This window comes from Diaporthe amygdali (genome assembly GCF_026229845.1).
Source record: "Diaporthe amygdali strain CAA958 chromosome Unknown NODE_7_length_1459731_cov_64_868725, whole genome shotgun sequence".
NCBI classification, from domain to species: Eukaryota; Fungi; Ascomycota; class Sordariomycetes; order Diaporthales; family Diaporthaceae; genus Diaporthe; species Diaporthe amygdali.
The window spans coordinates 259,646-279,298 of record NW_026517027.1 but is presented as its reverse complement, the minus strand read 5'-3'; the positions used below and the strand labels follow the sequence as shown (position 1 = coordinate 279,298).

Here is a 19,653-nt window from a genome sequence, read left to right as displayed (position 1 = left end):
CAACCCTGGGGTCATGCCAGTAGCGTCGTCACATGTGATGAAAGCGTTACCAATAGTTTCAATTGCCTGCAGGATCATCTGTTGTGGCCAGGGGCGAAGGCTCGACGATGCAGCGCCTGGACGACAGACCATTGAGCTGAAAAGATCCCAGAAGAACTCATGGGACAGACCAAAGTCAGAATTGGTTTGACAGCCGATAGTAGCCAGGGAAAGACTTCCGAGTCAGTCAAGATGGCGTGAAAAGCTAATTGCCAAAAAGGCCATGATCGGGAAATTGCCGGGCTGCACGTGTCGCGAAGTATATCACAACCACGGGGTGTGCCTGTCTCTCGACCCTCCGTATCACGCAGATTTGATTGCCAGAGTGGTTGCTACTGAGTTCTTTTTCACGTTTGCTTCACTAGTAGTCGGCCCCTTCATGACATTTGTGTTGCTGGTGACAAACAGTATTCCCCAAACAGCTAACGGCAGCTGTCACTCCAACGTCTGATCCATCCCGGCGCTTGCGCTACAACGATGATCGACCTTGGCATGGCCGCAAACATCTCATTGGGTTTGCGGGAAATGAGGTGTCTGTCGTCCCATGGTCATTTCCGACTCCACCACATACGCTTACTGAACATTGGGACCGACTCCCGGCCCTCGTCCATGTGACTCCAACCCCTCGTGGTATTCACCATCAGGGGAAGAAGCATTGTTCCCACACAATAAGGTTAGGTTTGCGGGTGCCTACAGTAGACTGTTCGGGTGCCCCATCTCCTCGGCCTCACCTAATATGCCGCAACCGTCTTCTCTCTTTCCAGGCCTTTCGTTGGTTGGCCCCGCACCGAGCTTGCCGGTGGCCTTGGCAGCCGTTTATATGCACAATATCTGCCACTTTCATTCAATGATTGATGCTTCTGGCGTAGGCAGGTAATTATCTGAGGCATACTTTCAATATGGTCAATTCCATTAATTACTGAATGTCATCCGGTCATCTGTTGCATACGAGATGTGATTGCCTAACTTCATTTGGTACACTCGATCCCCGTCTATAAGTAGAAGGGAATATTAGTTACAGGGCTAGCCAAGTCCGTATACCCTACTTCCGAGAGGCCTCAGAAGGCTTGACCATAATGAAGTCCTTGGCTGCATGTTCAACAACAGTTTGAGAGGCGCGAGAAAATTGTCTGGATGATGTATCAAACCATCAAAACCAACTTGCAGTCAAAGTCTGTGGTACACGGAGTCTTACGAGCTCATCTATCAGCCAGATTATGCAAAGCAGTCATATTGCTAAGCGCTCTCATACCGAGTAAACCAAGCTAGGCCATAGTAAAGGAGCGAAGGCACTCTCTCTCAGAGAGACTGCAGTCAATACAGATATTTCGATGATTCAATGATTCACTAAGCATCCGTGGACTCCCTTCAGCTGCGACCCGCAGCTCTTGCTCGACAAGCTAGTGATTGAGAATTAACACCGGATATGAGATACTGGTGTCTCAAACGCTTCCTGCCGAAAACTTTTGATTTAACTGCGTTAGTTGATCATATGTCCGATCCAGCCCTGTTTCAAAACCAGGAACTCCTGCGACCACGTTGCCCTGATCTAGCCTCTAGGAAAGCGACAAACATCGACTAACAAGACTTTCTACCGCAGTCAAATGGGGGGGGGGGTGATGCGTCAAGCTCTCGCGAGCTTCGCCTGGCAAGAAACCTGATGGAAAAGAATTCCTCTCGCTCGGCCCATTCAAAATGCTATGCAGGCTGCTCTGGCAGGCGGTGCAGTGAGAGAAACCGGGCGAAGTCGTGCTGAAGAGTTTTACCGGCGCAATATCTGAGATTCGTTTATCTGTTGAGAACAGGATGGGCTCTTATCAGCGGTCACCAATTATGGCAGTGGACAGGGACACCCACGTAGATGAGATGGGTTGAACTGAGCCGAGACGCGGGCAACCGCTCTACTGGCATGCTAAACTTCGGCAAAACGCATAAGAGATGTCGAAGGACAAGCTCTCGGCACTTATTATGAGAAAGTAGCAAGCAGGTCCTAACTCAGTAAACCTATAGATTTGGCGAATACGTAGGTATGGGTTAGATATAAGCGTGTTTACGGAGCGCTCAGCTAGACCACATGCTCGGCTCCGTTCGCTAAAGAGACTTCTACCATGGGGATCCTTGGGCACCTCGACTATGCTGCAACATTTGCAAAAATTATGTTAAACTTCGTGAGAAAGATTATGGAGAGGGTTTCAATAGAGTCCTGGATGAGCGGCGTGAAGTGTGCTGGCAGAGGAAAGCAAAATGAGGGCATTGCTTTTTCTTAGAGCCTTGAAGACGAGGAACAAATAGGTGTAAGTCGGGTTTCTAGGTCGTCGACATTCGGAGTATTTCTCTATGCATAAGTTGGTATATAAACACTACATGTAGAAATCTTACGGCAGTACTAAAGCTCTGATTCACCGAACTTGAGTACGTCACAACTCCATACACCTACTATGTATTTCAACTTACGTCCTGAGACGCCAGCGGGCTGCTAATCTAGATTGTCCTTCAATACTCCGTATAGCTCGGACGAGCAACAGACGACAATTCGAAACGACAGTGCCAAACTCATGAATTCGTGCTCTTGCGTCTGTTTACGTTCATCAGATAATCCCACAGCATACAAACGAGTACTTTGAGCTGCTCTTCTACGCCAAATGCTTAGTGACTCTGCATGAGACAGACAAATGGCATCCCGGCGGCAATATTAAAAATTGCCGAAGGCAACAGAGTGATGAAAAGCTTCACAACAAATGCCGCGCAGACAGATTTTGGAAATTTGACCATGTTGAAGTTCAAGTTTCCAATTTGCTCCCGCCACATCAGGTGCGGATCACTCCCATCAGAGTTTGCAAAAGGACCGTAATAGTCGAGTCTATGGTCCGTAAAATATGGCTCAATCTTTGCCAAATACCGCTACAAATGAGCAAGAAAAGCACAATGAATGCTTCGTGGACTTCCGCTCAATATCGGACGCTAAATTACTCCCTCTCAGCCCTCAGCACTTGAGCCTGGCCAGACAATTGCAGCTCCGAGCTCCTCGAGTCCAACTTCTTGACGACGGCGCCCAAGACGACCTTCAGGAGCTCATCACCGGACAAACCCTCCCCGGCACCCCTGTAGGTCACGGTGTCCACTATGTCGCGCACCTTGGCCTCCTTGTAGAGCTCGTCGTCGAGGTAGTCGAACGTCTTCTGGCGCTCTATGTTGGCCCCGCCGAGGCGGAACAGCTGGATGCCCACCTGGTGTGGCGGCGCGTTGGCCGCGTCCAGCTCCCGGGCGATGTTGACGATGGGCGTCTTGATGTCGTCGTCGAAGGCTCCCGCCGTCAGAACAATCAGGTTCAGTGCAGCGCTCTCCTCGCCAGCCTTGAACTTCTCAATGTACCACTCCAGCAACTTTCCACTGCATCGATTGTCAGTTGATATCACGTGATGTTTATCGACCGACAGAGCTGGAAGACGAGCCAAGACATTCTCCTCGTCTCTTTACGGCCATCCCAGGGTTTGAGGAAGCTGCTTACAGGCGTGCACCGATGTTGCACTTGCCGGCTGGCTTGACCTTCTCGGTGAAGATGGAGCTGACCTCCTTTCCCTTCTCTGTGAGCAGCATGCCTCCGACGAAGCCGCCGATGCGGGTGTAACCCGTCTTCCGGATAGACTTGAACTGGCCGAGAAGTCCGCCCGGCTTGTCTACGCAGGCGATTCCCTCAGCATGATGACTCAAGATTCTAAGCGAGTGCTGGAATTACTCACGGTTAACGAAGTAGAGATCGATGCCATCGGGATCGTGCTTAGCACAGATAGGAGCAACCGCCTCGATGAGATGCTGCACGTCTTTCCAGTAAGGCGCCATGGCGGCCGAATCGTCGATGATGAACATAGTGTCGAAGCATCGTAGCCAGTCGAGACTCTGCTCGTCGATGCCCTCAAGGTTCGCCATGGTGAATGGATTTGATGAAGCCGGTGGGGAAGATGGTTGTCTCAGGTATCGTGGAATGAGCTGAGTGCCCGAGTTGAGTGAGTCTGAGAGTGAGTCTGAGTGCTGGGCGGCGGTTTGTGTTGGTGTTTGTGTGACGGATTGATTGATGGGCGGTCAAACGTTCAACAGCTCAGGGGTAAATTTGAAGGTGATGCTGGCCTGTCGGATAGCGGCTTCTCTGTCCCCACTCAAAGCGGTGTTGCCAATTTTGCTGGACGCACAGGGTAGGTATCCGCTGATCTTCGAAGATCCAGTCAACCGGTAGGCTGGGGATTGGGTCGTCTTCAGCCAAACCTGTATGCGGAGATAAGATGGATGGAGGTGAATACGATATGTCTTGCTCTGCCACAGAAGGGTGACAGCTGAGCCTGGTGACAGGGAGACAAGTGAAGCTTAATGCAGACCGGGAACCAGGATCTCAGGATTCAAAGGCTCGTGCCCAGTGCTTCCTGCAACATGTGTTCATCCCTGATTCTCAAACACATACGACCCTTACCCTCGTTGACGTGTCCTAAGGTACACATGCTTCAAACTATGTACCCAACAAAAACGACGACGAATTGATTGAGTCAAGCTCGGCATCGGCAACCATACGGCTCGCTCGTTGGTCGGCCATACAGCTTGCATACAATGAAACGAGAATGAAAGGACAAGCATGCTGGTAAATACCTGGCAGAGTGGCGCAATGAATAACCAATTTAAGAGCACTGCAGGTGTCACATTGCATAGCCCACTATCAGTTATGTTTTGGCAGATCGTAGCTTCGTGAAATGCATGTTCCCTGCAGCAATGATATCGTCATCACAGTATGATCGTCAACAAGGTTCACTATCGACAATCGCAGGACGACAGCAAATAAATTCACAATTGTTCCGGGATGGATTGATATCGTATGTTTCTCATTAGTTCTCGGCATTTCTCGGCTTCAGCCCATCTGCCATAAATCTTGCCTTGATTATCCTTCGAGCCATAGAGTGACCAGGTGCGTTTGACACAAGCACATGCCACTTTATGGAACGAAGCGAGGTATAGAAAGTGCTACCTAAGTTGAAGACAACAATTCCAAACGATCATACAGAGCTCAGAGCAGACCAAAACCAGAAAGCACTGGCATACTGTATTGGCATCGCTGTCTAACACAATGCAGTAGCCAATATTCAGCTTAAACAGTCACTGGACCCTGAGGAACTTACCCAGCTAGTGGGGGAAATCGACAGCGTTGTGAAGTTGGAATAACTTAGTATATCTCCAAGCTAGATCCACTGCCTCTTAAGAATCTGAAGACTTGAGGACAGACAACTTCTACCCGACAGTTTTAACGGAGTCCGAGTGGCCGCTGGGCCCTACTGCGTCGAACTCTAGCATGAAGAGAATGGGGAAGAACCAAGTCAGCACATGTACTCAAGACCAGAGCAGAACAAGCTAGTTCATTGCAAATCCTGAAGCCCTAGCAACATTGTTTTCTTTGCACGAAGTCGAGAATGACAGTGTTGGGGTGGGGGGCACAAGGCGTGGTGAAGAATACTCTACCCCTGAATGATCGATCATGTCAGCTCAGTCCTGCTGTCACACGGACAAGCCGCAAAGCCTCGTGTACTCGTCCACAACAAGTCAGAACTCCTAGCAGCCTCCCTGGCAGCGCTCTTGGCCTCACGAAGGAGGTTGCTATCCTCTCTGATCAAACTCCTAGGCGGGACTAGCCAGAAGGCCACTTCAGTGCCGTTCGCTCGGAGGTCCTCGATGCGGGACTGCAGCTCCTCCCACAGATCACGATTCGCAAGCTTCCTGCCGGTGCAGAGCTTGCCCTTTCTGTCCCTGTGGGGAGACGACCTCCACCTCCGCCGCACCCAGGCTGGCATCCACTTGGTTGCCCCGAGAACGACGTATTCGAGATCCGTGACAATCACGACCGTCTGCCAGCCTTCCCCGTACCAGGGCCGGAAGTCCAGCGCGGCAATCACAGCGCGCAACTTCGCCCTGTTTGAAGTGTGCCTGAGTATGTCCCCACGAGGGCCCTGCTGCTCCAGAGGAATTGCAATCGTGCCCGAGATGTCTGGGAGCGGAACCGTGAGGTCTCCCCGCGGTGCGCCACCTGTTTTTACGTTGTTCGCCGCAAGATACGGCAAGGTGACTCCATCCCTGGCGACGCTGCTGTTGTATATGAAGCTCAAGCCCCACTTTGGCGCATACTCTTTCTCGACAGGCGGGTTTCGTCCCACGCCGGCACCGTTATTCACACAGCTGCCATCGACAACAAGCATGATTTCCTTCGAGTTGAATCGGTTGACATAACGAGGGTACTGTGTTCGCGTGTGTATAGTTTGCAGAGGAAAATGCTGCTCGGGAGACAGGAAGTGATCTTGAGGTCGGAAGACACTGGCTGGCTGAATCTGGAGGCTTCGTGTAAGCCGTCGGGGAGCTTGGTCGGTCGAGGTTCTGGGCAGCAGCCTCACGCCGCGGTCCAAATGAGCACGCTGCCGGCGCGCAAGGCGCTGGTCGAGTTCGGAGGCGGAGGTCTCGTACTTGATGGCGTGTCTGAGGCCCGGAGGTTTTCTGACTTTGAAGACCCGTTGACAAGGCATTGTTGCGTAACGGGGGACGCCAAGTCGTCTCTAAAGCTGTCGTGGTGGTGCACCTCCCAGCGTTCAAGTCGAGCGAGAGCAAGGTTTCCTCTGGAGATGGAGCTGGCACCCTGACCCAGAGCTTAAGCTCAAACCGGAGGAAAGTAGCCCGACATGGCAGTACCCATGCATTTTTGTAACAGCTGCAGCGGCTGTCCTTTTGCTTCCTTCAAGACTGTTGTTCTTCGCCATTCTCAATCAGCTGGTGTTAGCTGGCATGTGAAGTAAGGGGTGGGCTAAGGTGGGGGTAAGTCGTGCAGATATGATGGGTCCATGAGTCGGTGGGTTTGCGAAAAGGTGCTTTGTACTGCGGAGGCTAGTATATGCATCTAAACTTGCACGGATAATTGTACATACCCGTTATATAATAGCATGGAGTGCAAAGCCGTATGAAGAAATATACTATTCACCAAAGGGGGCCGCTTCTGAAAGCATGCACCTACTGCCACAACCGTTCCCCATCCGATGCTTCTCGTCCTCTTAGTTGAGGATTACCCATTTCTATTCAGTGCGAACGAGTTTGTTCTCTTATGATTGGAAAGCTGTCCAAATGCTCTCATGTTAACCCATGCGCACATCACAAAGTAGAGGGGAAAAAAGGGAAACAGACACCAGCCGTGATTGCAGCCGTCTAACTCGTTGAGATCAGCTGAATGGCCGTCAAAGGTCGTGTAGATAGAAGTTTCTTTATCAACATAGCAGAGCTGAGTGCGAAATAGGGCATCATACATGCCACGATCGAAGGTGAAGGCTGAGCACAATACAGTTGGAGAGATCGGAAACGTCCAAAATTGACGAGGCTATTATGAGACACAGACCGAGGATATGTAAATTGCAAATATTCCAATGTTCTGTGCATTTGTCACGTTGCTTCTCAGGACCATGCTTTTCAGCGAGGTTTTCAAATGTAAGTGTCAGGCCGCAAGCCACCAGTCGTGTAGGAGGCTCATTACAAAGCAAGCAATTCAAAACACAAACCAAGCACTGTCTTCTCCAACATCAATTCATCTAATGTCTTTTTAACCTGAATCGTCGTGTTCAAAGAGTCTGCGGGTATTCTAGCTCAAGTGCCGCCTGCACCCAGGTCCAGCTTTCCGTTCAGTCTCAGGATGACCCTCCAACGCCCAAGTTTTTGTTGATTCTGAGATGATGCCGGTTATGTCCAGGAATACAGTGGCCATTCATCAGGTTTGACAGTGTGAAAGAAAGAAATAAGCAGGGCACTCGGGCGAGGTGTCTGCATGTAATAAGTAGAGCGCATGCCTACATCTTTTGGCAGTCTGTGTGTGCGCGTGCTGTTTCACCATTCACTCATTGATCCGACTATTGGACATGTCTCGTCACATCGCAATCTCCTTCGGGTGTGGGCAATTCAGAGCCGCTAATGGGAGCGAGTGAAGTCGGAGGCGGGGTGTGGGGCGGGCGGCCATATTCCCGCACACGCCGGCTTCCGTCGGGCTGCTCTGCCCCTCCGGGCTTAGCCGAACCGGCCTCATTGCCGACACAACTGTCGTAGCTCTAATGTGGAAGGCCTTCATCGTCGAAGGAAAGATTTGTTCAATTTTCTACTTTACTCAGTCTTGCTTCCAGCTGGTTCATGATGGCTTCCTCCACGTGGGTCCCTGACGTTGATCCTGGCAGCGACTTCTCCCTCGCTAACATCCCCTTTGGCATCGCCGCTACATCCAGCGACGAAGCTCCTCACGCCGTGACCGCCATTGGCAATCATGTCCTTGATCTGAAGAGACTACTTGACCAAAAGGATGCTGACAGCGTGTTTCCGTATCTCAAGGAGCATGGCAACGTCTTTGACTCTGCCACTCTCAACAAGTTTGCGGAACTGGGAAGGGACATCCACCGCCAGGTGCGCAGTACCATCCAGGACCTGCTGTCTGTGGACACCAAGCACCCCGAATTCCTCAAAGACAATTCAGAACTGCGCGAACAAGCTCTCATACCGAAGGCGAAGGTAAAGATGCACTTGCCGATGCACATTGGTGACTACACGGACTTCTACGCGGGATATCACCACGCTTTTGGTGTGGGGTCCATGTGGCGCGGCCCAGCCAACGCCCTACAGCCGAATTACACGCACTTGCCCGTTGGCTACCACGGGAGGGCGTCCAGTATTGTTGTCTCGGGACACCCTATCAAACGGCCGGTCGGGCAGATTGTCATCGATCCGGCCGCAGAGCCAAAGCAGCCCACTGTCAGGCCAAGCCAGAAGCTGGACATTGAGCTCGAGCTGGGTTGCTTCATCGCCAGGGGCAATGAGATGGGGACGCCCATTGATGTGAACAAGGCAGAGGAGCACATTTTTGGCTACGTCTTGTTGAACGACTGGAGTGCGAGGGACATTCAGAACTGGGAGTACGTGCCCCTGGGACCATTCAACGGGAAGAATTTCGCCTCGACGATAAGCCCGTGGGTTATAACGCCAGATGCGTTGGAGCCGTTCAGGAGCAAAGGCATTGAGCTCGAGGGCAAACCCGAGCTGCAAGATTACCTCAAGGAGGCGAAGCCGGAGAACGTGTTCGACATTCAGTGCGAGATTGATCTGACAAGTAAGTTCCTCGCCTAAACGCGGTTTACTGCCGAATCCACAACTGACCCCCATCGCAGCCCCTGAGGGTGACACCACCACCATCTCCCGGGTTTCCACAAAGAATCTTCTGTGGTCCTTCCCTCAAATGCTGGCGCATCACACCTTGGGTGGGTGCCCCATGAGGAGTGGCGACCTGCTCGCCTCAGGCACCATCAGCGGCACGAAACCGTCCGAGCACGGCAGTCTGCTGGAGATGAGCGAGGGCGGGAAGAAGGAGGTCCTCCTTGCTGGCATGGATGCGCGCAAGTTCTTGAAGGACGGCGACACGATCACCCTAAGGGCGACGAGCGGCGAGGACGGCAAGAAGGTCGGCTTTGGTGAATGCACTGGGAGGATATTTAGTGCAGTGAGTCGGTAAGCGTTATGGACAATATCAAATGGCGCCCGGCCATGGTGTGGTGCGGTAGTGGTTTGCTGGTCAGTTGCTTGTTGAAAATGTACTCTGCCTAAAAGAAAATCTGAAAGCGTCGGCCTCGTCTTTCTCAGATGTGAAGAGCCGATTTAAGCTACTGCGGCTGCTCCTACTTGTCAAGACATCACGAAGCATCGTACCTATCTCAGCCTGCACTCAAGACGTTGTAAGCTTTCGCCAGCGTTCATACGGTTTTAAAATACAAAATACCCCTCGCAACAAATTCATGCCCCCGGGCCTATCATACGTCCGGCTCAAGACTAAAATGCTACCCTCCAAGGGTGACTGGCTTTGTCACTTTGCGCCGCGACTTTTCAGCTTGTGATAGTTCCCCATCAACGCCCGCGGGACGAGACACATAAAGTTTACGCCGATCTTATTGAGTCTAGAAGATACAGCAGTTCGGATCAGCTGCAGCACCGCCGGGCGCACTGTAGACCCTAGGCGCCCCATCGTTCGACGCCCCGGTAAGAATGCTCAATGCGTCCGGGATCTGAAACGATGCTACCCCTCTACCCGGACCCGGATGGAGGCTGGACACGAAAGCTTGATTTGACTCATGATTGAGCCAACCCGATAAGACGACACATCATCAAAACAAAACAACGCATCTCACGTTCCCCAGTGCTGTCCCTGGTAATGTCTATTGGAGTCAGCTGCCGGCGCCGTGCATTCGCTCGAGCTTGAGTCCAGCGCCGGACAACTGACCATCGACAATGGAGAATCAATCGCTCCCCGTCTGCGACGAGAAACATCGGACGGTTGAGCCGTCCCTCAGAAACAACGCGGCTGGTCCGAGCAAGATACCCAGGAAGAAGAAGAAAGTAAGATGGGCGGATGAATCACAGTCCCAGAGGCCGGCAATCATCGCGGTCATCATCCTCAACGCGCTGTTCCTTGTCTTGGGATTACTGGGGCGATGGGGTCTGTGGGCGAAGAATGACGAGCCAGTCCGGAGTCCAGTTGAACTTGAAGTTCGAGCCGCAGTCCACAGGCCACTGAGGCGGCACCCCATTCATAATTTGCGGCACGTCAGGAGGGACGTCCCAGGAGGCAACAACAGCGCGATGCAGACTCTCCAAGTCGATGTCCCCCTCTTAGGGCTCAACGGGAAGGTCATCGGTGGCGGCACCGCTGATGGGTTCAATGACATACCGACGATCCTGCCTGGCCTTGGAGAACAGGACTGTCAGGTTACGTTGGCAGTCAACACTTTCAGTAACTCTTTCGGCAGTCCCTTCGTGGGAAACTATACGCCACCTGCTTGTCTGGCCGATAGCAACACCGCTATTATGAACTTGACGGTGCAGTCACAAGGGAGGCAATTTGATCGTCTGGCCATCGTGTGAGTGTGCGAGATGCCACATGTCTCAACGCTCACGATGCTCAGATGCTGATCGAGCCCATGCTCAGGTATTTTGGAGACACAGAAGTTTTCCGGACCTCTACTGAGGAGCCAAATCGTCGGGGTATATCCTATACATACGTGAAAGATATGTCACAATACATGGCTCTGTGGAAGCAGCCACAAAAAGTCATTTTCAATCTGCCGAACAGCCTTACTGACGTAGTAAGTATATTCTTACACTCTATATTCAAGTGTGAGGGGCATGATCGGACAGCAGACTGATATCATTCGTAGTTGACTGGAGTCTATAACACAACCTTGACTGCCAGCTTCTTCAGTGCGCCTCAAGGTGTGACACCAGCAGACACGGTTATACCTATTTCCTCGCGCCAGGCGAACAACGACTCACAGCCAAGTGTCTTTACAATCCCAGATCAAGTTGCCTCCAATGTGATCACTGACTTCCCTCGAAACGCCGTCAAGGCTATCTTTTCAGTCTCAGCTACGGGTCAGGGCAACGAGGAGTTTTGGTGGAGCAATGTTCTTGAGTCCAACACACTGACTTACAATGCCTCGGGTGGCCAGCTTCCTGGTAACTCACCATTCCGAGAAGTACAAGTTCTGCTTGACGGGAAACTGGCAGGTGTTCAATGGCCGTTCCCCGTCATCTTTACCGGTGGCGTATCGCCGGCTTTCTGGCAACCTGTCGTTGGCATTGACGCCTTCGATCTTAAAGAGGGCGAGATCGACATGTCGCCGTGGCTTCCGGTTCTCTGTGACGGTCAGCCGCACAATTTGACTGTTAATGTTGTTGGCCTCAGTGACGACGGGAAAACCGCCTCGCTATCTCCAAATGTCACCTCTAATTGGCAAGTGACCGGCAAAATGTTTGTGTGGCTGGATTCCAAGGCGGACTCCATCACTACCGGGTCATCACCCACTGTGGACGGTTTGGATCCATCAATTGCAATCAGCCAGTCCGTAACACAAAACGCGACAGGCTTCAACGATACGCTCAAGTATACCACGTCTGTGTCCCGGAATTTCAGTGTTTCGGGTTCCATTACAACTTCGACTGGTAACACCACGGTTTTGTGGACTCAATCACTCTCACACACCGACGACGCAGTGCTCAGCAACAGTGGGCAGAATCAGGTCAACGTGATCACCACCACCGGGACCGATACCTCCAAACACGGGGAGGACGACGCAGCGGGCTTCACCAATCGCTACTCCTTCCCGCTGAACTCAAATGTAACGTCACAGACCTTGCAAAACGGCACCACTCGCCTCGACGCAACGCTTGAGCGCACCAAGAGCATGGACCGGACCAGCCCCGGTGGCGCCGTCTCTCCCAGCGGCCTGCAGCTCTACTCCGTGCTGCCGCCCACAGCCGATCAGGTCCCCGGCCTGGCCGGGACGACGTTCACGACGACGCAAAAGGGCGCCGCGACGGTGTTTACCGCGCCGAGCGGGCAGAACGGCAGTACACAGTCTGGCACGCAGGCCCAGACGATGCGGTTTGGCGGCGTGAGCAGTGACAATCCGGACATGGAGCTCTACTTTCGGGACGTGAGTGTCAAGAGTGACGGCACGGTGCTTGGTGACACGGAGCGGCTGGCTGGCGAGGATGTGGTCAAGAGGAGGCCTGCGGCGACTACAAGCGGTAGAGCTAGTGGGGCGGCGGCTGTGGCGGCGCTTCAGGATTGGATATCCCATGCTGGCATTGGCCTGGTTGACATTCCCTTGGTTAGAAGAGGATTTCGATAGTCTCAGTCATGAGAAGGAAATAGTAGAAGTGTGTATAGTCACTTCCAGTATTCGAGTCTCTCGTGACCTCATACCCGCATAATCTGTGTACTTTGAGTTGCCCATCGCGGACCATTTGTGCCGGTTCTATCACACAAAGAGCCTTAGACTTTCGGGGCGATGCATATGTTTCAATTATTCTTTGTATCTGACACAATGCCGAGGACACGTTCTGTCTCTACAAACAAGGCTGACTCTTTGTATCTTTCACATGAACATAGCCTTGGTGTAACAAGAGTCCATCTTTGATTCCAGAACTATATCTGATACAACCGCCACACACATGAATACTGATGTTGGCACTGTTCGTGGCCTGCCAGAAACACCAGTAAAACGGATCTTCATTCATCATTCTATCGAACATACTCAAATACTTGCCCAGAAATATTTATTGAACACTAAACATGTATCACGCACGGAGCTCCAACACTATGATCAGCACAAGAATGTCCGACTTCGACGTGGAGCTATGCCATGCATTCTTCAGCGCTGTCAGTAAGTCCGACCTCGTCTGCGTTCCGTGTAAGCAAGGCCTCATCCGAAGATATCTCCACTCCAAAGCACGGGAAGATCTAATCTTCAAGACTTTCAGGCGGATCAACCAGCTGGACTATCCCCTCTTACTAAGCCTAGTCCGAACCTTGGGCGGGCCAGAAGAGATCAAACGTGGGATGCGACATCTGGAAGACGTCCCACAACGTCCTCAGCAGTTTGATATGACGAACTTCAAGCAATGGGACTGTGCTGACAGTCAAACTTGGGGCAATCTACACATCTGGTTTAGGATCCTAGCCAAGGAAGAAAGCGTCATACCACACCCTCTAATCAATACGGATTTCAGATCATCGGCCTGGCGATCACGGGCTTGGGCTGTAGCCTCGGGGCGGTTCACGCTCGACGACCTCCGGAATGGGCGCTCCATCAGACGATTTGTCAATGATCATGAAGCGCGCCTCCTGGAAGCTTCTCTGTGGGTGGCTGAGGCAAAGATAACCAAGCCTGCGAAATATGAAATCACTCCCGAGGCCTGCGAGTGTTTTCCGCTAGGGGATGGCACTGTGAAGTTTCAAGACATCATTCAGAAGCTGAGTGTATTTCCTGAGGTTTTGAGGGACCCAAACTATGTTCGCCTGCGCCGTCAGGCGATCGTGGCCAAGCTTGTTAAGAGCTGCTTTGATCCAGAAATTGTGGACGGCGTGTTTCAAAGATGTGCGCAGCCCTCGCTTCCAGAGACTGCGGACCCGTTTGAAGCTTTCATTGAATACTGGGAGTCGCCTTCCGTTAGGGAGGCTGTGGCGCACCTGCTCAAGCTGCGCTTAGAGAATTTTCTGAATGAGCCGGCTACCAATGCAATCAAAGTGGTGACAGAGTCTGAAAACAAGCCGACTAGCCAACATCTTTGCATGAGGCGGGGTGTCACTTTCAAGCATCCTGGCGTTGAGCTGGAGTACCAGGCATATCACCCTTTGACGCCACTTCCCTGGAACGAAAACCCGATCGACTACGAGGCTGAGGCACGTAAACTACACAAAGATGAGTAGTATCTATCTTCTTTGAACGTTTTTAAAATGGAGAACAATGAGAAACCAGTTCATCTACCGAGTTTGACCCAAAGAAAATAAAATAATTTGAATACTTCACCCAAAAAGATGACCACGTAATCTCCTGGAGTTGAGTGGATATGCATGAATTGTGATATTGAAGCATCATTTGGCGTGAGGACAGGGTATTATCCGGCCTCCTTAGAGTCTTGTCGTGATTACTGGATGTTGATCGAATTTTTGATACCCTAACATCTCAGACATAACAGTGATATTCTGGCTCATGTAGGAAAGGAGTGAACAACATCAACTCATGACCCAAGATTCGCAGCGACACAGCTGCTTCTCGATTGCCCTCTTGGAAACGCACATGCAAGATGTGTATCTTGCCGAAATGACTTCTTTGTGTCACTACAGTATCAAGATAAGAAGATTGCCCGGTTCGTTTCCTTCCTGAGGGTTGTGGAAGTGATGGATGATATTTGTGAATACGGCGATTGGCGAATCAGGCTGGGTGCCGATCGGTCCGCGTGTTTCTGGGCACTGGGATGTCGGAACATTTGGCCCCAACAATCCTCTGGAATGAGAAGTCTAAGTTGCTAATTGGTAGTACGTGGACAACATCGTTCAGACCCGCCAGCATGGGCATACAATCCATTGATTGTTCGGGCGGTAAGTCAACCTGCTAGGTCACTGTCGGATCGATCGATTTGGATTCTTGACAAATGATGACCGTGAATCATAAGTTTCTACAATATGCATGGGAATTTCCATGAGAACACAGACGTGAAAGATCAAATGAAACTTCTCACGAGCACAGTCCCAATGTCTCACACAGCGGGTAATACCGAGGTTGCAGGGAAAGCTTTCCCGAAACGGCATCGGGAGGGCAGGTGTTGCGGCGTAACATTGAAGGATTGCGGTGCCGGTTTTCACACCCATGGAAACAGCACTGGGCGTTGTGACATTGTTTGTTTCAAAACGTTTGTCCGGGTCATCGACTTGCCATTCGGCGCGATTGCGCTCCGGCTCTCAAAGGCGGCATGGATCGCGTCCATTTGTGCGCAATACACGCAAGTCCCAACAAAAGACCGTTTCCTCAACACAAGTACTTCACAGCAACCTGCCAGTGTCTGCCGGTGCCTGAGCAGAGGACAACGACAGGCTCCAAGCTCAGAGCCTTTGCTTTTTCGACGTTGGGGCCTCTGATCGCAAAGTGGTCGCCTCTTATTTTAAAATCTCTCGAAATCTAGGTTTCAGATCTGCCCGGGACAGAAAGTTTGGTGGTTACCTCCCAAAGTGCCGGGAAGACTTTAATGTTCCAGACCGAAGCCAGATTCTTCCAAATCAGCCACTCGCGGCAGAAGAGCATGCCAAAATGCCGGGCAAGGCGCCTCATATCAGTGAGCTGCCTATCACTTGGAAGAATTGGTACCGGCATCTCAATTGGCTGAATGTGTTTTTTGTTATCATTGTCCCTGTTTTGGGCTTCCTTGGGGCGATATGGACACCTTTGCATCCCTATACCGCTATCTTTGCTGCGGTGTACTACTTTAATACTGCTCTGGGAATCACAGCGGGTATGTGGAGTCTAAGAGCTGAAGAGATTCACAGAAAATGTTAACATGCCAGCAGGATACCATCGACTGTGGTCGCACACATGTTACAAGGCAAAGCCACTACTCCAGGTTTACCTGGCTGCCGTTGGTGCCGGTGCTGTCCAGGGGTCCATCAGGGCATGGTCTCGAGATCGTTAGTGATTTCAGCTCAGTTTTCTTCCTACCCTGGATCGGGGTGATCACACCTCTTTGATAGGCTTTCACGACCAAGACGCTGCCTGGACAGTCTCGAGCACACGTTTGGTTAGCAAGTGTTGCAATCTGACTGACATGTCGTACAAGATCGAGCACATCACAGGCATACCGATACAGAGAAGGACCCTTACTCAGTCCGCAAGGGCCTCATGCATTCACATCTCTGGTGGATGATCTTCAATCAAGATCCCAAAAAGCTCGGTCGGACTGACATGACCGACCTGAATCAGAATCGTGTTGTGATGTGGCAACATCGGAACTACCTGCTAGCTGTAATTATCATGGCCTGGGGCCTTCCGACTCTGATATGTGGCCTATGGGGTGACCGAATGGGAGGATTCGTCTACGCTGGCATCTTGCGGTGCTTCTTCCTCCAGCAAGCCACGTTCTGCGTGAACTCGCTGGCGCACTGGATTGGGGAGCAGCCATTTGACGACCGCCGCTCGCCCCGCGACCACTTTCTGACGGCTGTGGTGACCTTGGGCGAAGGATACCACAACTTTCACCACGAGTTTCCATCGGATTATCGAAACGCCATAGAATGGTGGCAGTACGACCCTACGAAGTGGATGATTTGGCTGTGGAAACAGGTCGGTCTTGCCAGCGACCTCAAGCGTTTCCGTCGGAACGAAATCGAGAAAGGCCGCATCCAGCAACTCCAGAAAGCACTAGACCGGAGGCGCAGCCAGTGTGATTGGGGTCTTCCACTGGAGCAACTGCCCATTATGTCGTGGGATGATTTCGTGGCAGAGACTCAGGTGAACGGCAAGGCCCTTGTGGTGGTGGCTGGCGTCATTCATGATGTTGTAGATTTCGTTGATGAGCACCCGGGTGGCAGGTCTCTTCTTGCTTGCTACATCGGTAAGGACGCAACTGCTGCGTTCAATGGTGGTGTCTATGATCATTCCAATGCGGCCCATAATCTGCTGGCGACCATGCGGGTCGGCGTCCTGCGCGGTGGCTGTGAGGTGGAAATATGGAAACAGAAAGCGTCCTGAGAACAAGTTTTGTATCAGGCGACGACACCTGCACACGTTTGACACCCAAGAGAAAGATTATAGAAGTTACTGATCACATTGGATCGCAATGATCCGATCCTGGGCTTTTTATGGACAGGCGAAAGCTTGTTTGGCCCAACAACTCCTCAATTACCTTGTCATCAAACATTCATGGGTTATCACCATGTCTCCCTGCCGCTGTCCTTGAACTCATGCATACAAGTCCAACGTGTCTTGATATTTCCTATCTTGACCGTCCAGATCCTCATGTACAGTGTCGTCGTCTGGCGTGGAGCACTACAGTAGAGACAGTCAGCGAACGCTGATCTGAGGCAGCGTTAATGGAAAGCTGAAGCTCACCGTGGCGTGGCCAATGCGGCGAATATCTGCAGCCAGAATCTCGCGCTCTCTGGACATTTTCTCCCGGATCTCCTCAGCCTGCAAAGCAGAGAGGGAAGCTTCAAAGCGTTTCTGTGTCATGGACTGAGGTTGGGACAGAAGCTCGCTGGTCGTCAACTCTTGCTTCGAGGGCATGCGCACTTCCATGCGCCGCTTCTGCTCTGATTGGAAATCTTCGTCGCTAATGAAACACACCGCAAGCCATCGCTTGCGCTATCAGGAGTTACTCCATGATTCTTTGTCATCAAACGGCTGAGCCCGACTGGCTGACTCACTGTGTTGTTGCGAGGCCCAGTCTGCAAATCCACGTTAGTGAAGACACGGCGAGCATTGCTGATCTGTAAAAGACTTACCGGCCGGTTGCATTTGTGTTGGAAGGAGAAGCAGGGAACTTGACGACAAATCTGATCATGTTAGCAGCCTTTCTTGACGTAGACGTGTCTCTCATGCCATACATGACCTTTGCCACCACGATCCTTCTCTCGCTCGAGCTGGCGCTGGCGTATTTGGTGTTTCGGTAGCTTCCTGGGCTTTTCCTTGGGGACCCTGATGTCAGTCCAAGGGCTTCTCTGCGAGCTTTCCTGGCACCCTTCAACCTACGGTTGAGGGTCGGCTGAAACTCGCCGGGCATCCTACTTGTGGGTTCTGTACGTTTGTAACTTGTTAATATCTGAGCTCCTCATGAGGCTTAGTGTGATCTTAGACCTTGTGTAGAACGGGGTTACGTACTGTGAGGCGCCATGTTCTGAGAGCTTGACAATGCGTTGGGATTGAGAATGGTGAGAAGCCGTGAAAGCATTGGTGTAGTGGCAGAGTACGAAGAATAACCTGGAAGCCTCACCCCCCTCTGTCAAGGCGCACTGTCCAATTCTTGCGGTTCTAGCCAATCATGTAATTCGAAAGTGAATTTGAAGCTTGGTGCAAACTGAAAGCACCCACCGCCCACCACCCACCACCTACCACCTGGGCACCAAAACTCCCACCTGCCAGCTACCAAGCAGTGGCATAACTGGCGGATTTCCCAATTTATTATTCCCAATTAGGAAAGGTGCGGGAAGATCTGCTGGAGATCTCATCAATCAGACTTGCAGATCTAATCAGCCGCCTTCCCAGCTGCAAATACTTAAACCCTTGTTTTCAACCAGCCTGACCTCCAAACTTTCGATCACCCGCAACAACCATCGATCACAAGAAATCAACATTCCACCACTCAGAAATGAGACCTCCTCATTCAGTATTCGTGTTGTCTACTTTAACTTTCTTCCATCCTTCTCTGAGTTCTTCAAGTATCCTTACTCAATCTTCTCAAGGTACGTTCCTCCTTCCAAACCGTCACCGACTGGATCTCACCCCTGCCCAACACCTTTCTCTGCGCCCTTCCACCACAGATCAAACCACAGCAAACTTCATCACGCTTACACGTCACCGACCTTTTCAAACCATCATTGACCCTGACTCTTGATTCTTAAGACGTTTTCCAACTCGAACCACTCGATTGCCCCCCACGCACTCGCAAAGCAATGCTGCTGTTGCTCGCAACACAAACAGTCGCACCGTTCGCGATGTCTCTCCTTTGGTAAGCCCGCCTTTCCTGAAGGTGCCCCAGCCTTGATCATCTGCCACCCTCTCGTTTCTTTCATCTCCACATCCCAGCCCCGTCGCTGTAAAACGACTGTCGCAGGCGCATACCAGATGGCAGCTGCCGACTGACTTGGGAGTACACGCCCTTGCTTCGGTCTACGGCTCTGCCTGAAGTATTGCGGCGTCATCCAGTTTGGTTTGCGATGGTGGACGTCGTTCGCACATTTCCTAGCGCTGTGGAAAGGAGCAGGCCGCACCCCTTTGCTATACGTGTGGTTACGTGCGGGGGGTGTCGGTTCCAAGCTAAGTACCATAATATAAGCCTCCACGCCTATACCTAGTCATTCGAGCGTATACAGTGGGGAAAGCCCCGGAATTGAGAGTACGCGGAACCCTTCGTCAACAGATTGCGCTGGCTTCTCGCTACAGGGCCAGGGCGAGGATCTTGGAGCTCCGTGCGGGCGACATGGGATGCAAAGGATTGAATGGAGTCACGATTGCGAGATGATTCAAGTGTGGC

General features: G+C 51.7%; 7 protein-coding genes across 7 annotated transcripts; 4 read left to right on the top strand and 3 right to left on the bottom strand.

Moving 5' to 3' along the window:
- Positions 1 to 3,005: 3,005 nt before the first annotated feature.
- Positions 3,006 to 3,966, bottom strand: J7T55_013701 (von willebrand factor; the record flags this gene model as incomplete). Its single annotated transcript, XM_053140598.1, has 3 exons — positions 3,006 to 3,429; positions 3,548 to 3,716; positions 3,780 to 3,966. 3 exons carry the CDS (start codon positions 3,964 to 3,966, stop codon positions 3,006 to 3,008), a joined length of 780 nt encoding a protein of 259 aa, XP_052996039.1.
- Positions 3,967 to 5,549: 1,583 nt separating this feature from the next.
- J7T55_013700 (rnase h domain protein) lies at positions 5,550 to 6,587 on the bottom strand (the record flags this gene model as incomplete). The annotated part of the gene is made up of 1 exon (XM_053140597.1): positions 5,550 to 6,587. One exon carries the CDS (start codon positions 6,585 to 6,587, stop codon positions 5,550 to 5,552), a length of 1,038 nt encoding a protein of 345 aa, XP_052996038.1.
- A 1,639-nt stretch (positions 6,588 to 8,226) lies between these two features.
- On the top strand, positions 8,227 to 9,589 carry J7T55_013699 (fumarylacetoacetase; the record flags this gene model as incomplete). Its single annotated transcript, XM_053140596.1, has 2 exons — positions 8,227 to 9,190; positions 9,249 to 9,589. 2 exons carry the CDS (start codon positions 8,227 to 8,229, stop codon positions 9,587 to 9,589), a joined length of 1,305 nt encoding a protein of 434 aa, XP_052996037.1.
- A 770-nt stretch (positions 9,590 to 10,359) lies between these two features.
- J7T55_013698 (uncharacterized protein) lies at positions 10,360 to 12,761 on the top strand (the record flags this gene model as incomplete). The annotated part of the gene is made up of 3 exons (XM_053140595.1): positions 10,360 to 10,988; positions 11,057 to 11,213; positions 11,286 to 12,761. 3 exons carry the CDS (start codon positions 10,360 to 10,362, stop codon positions 12,759 to 12,761), a joined length of 2,262 nt encoding a protein of 753 aa, XP_052996036.1.
- A 470-nt stretch (positions 12,762 to 13,231) lies between these two features.
- Positions 13,232 to 14,341, top strand: J7T55_013697 (uncharacterized protein; the record flags this gene model as incomplete). The annotated part of the gene is made up of 1 exon (XM_053140594.1): positions 13,232 to 14,341. The coding sequence occupies one exon, from the start codon at positions 13,232 to 13,234 to the stop codon at positions 14,339 to 14,341; it is 1,110 nt and encodes a 369-aa protein (XP_052996035.1).
- A 1,378-nt stretch (positions 14,342 to 15,719) lies between these two features.
- J7T55_013696 (acyl-CoA desaturase) lies at positions 15,720 to 17,153 on the top strand (the record flags this gene model as incomplete). The annotated part of the gene is made up of 3 exons (XM_053140593.1): positions 15,720 to 15,921; positions 15,977 to 16,093; positions 16,243 to 17,153. 3 exons carry the CDS (start codon positions 15,720 to 15,722, stop codon positions 17,151 to 17,153), a joined length of 1,230 nt encoding a protein of 409 aa, XP_052996034.1.
- Positions 17,154 to 17,363: 210 nt separating this feature from the next.
- On the bottom strand, positions 17,364 to 18,351 carry J7T55_013695 (uncharacterized protein; the record flags this gene model as incomplete). The annotated part of the gene is made up of 6 exons (XM_053140592.1): positions 17,364 to 17,450; positions 17,514 to 17,733; positions 17,828 to 17,848; positions 17,906 to 18,077; positions 18,153 to 18,197; positions 18,282 to 18,351. The coding sequence occupies 6 exons, from the start codon at positions 18,349 to 18,351 to the stop codon at positions 17,364 to 17,366; spliced, it is 615 nt and encodes a 204-aa protein (XP_052996033.1).
- Between the last annotated feature and the right edge of the window lie 1,302 nt (positions 18,352 to 19,653).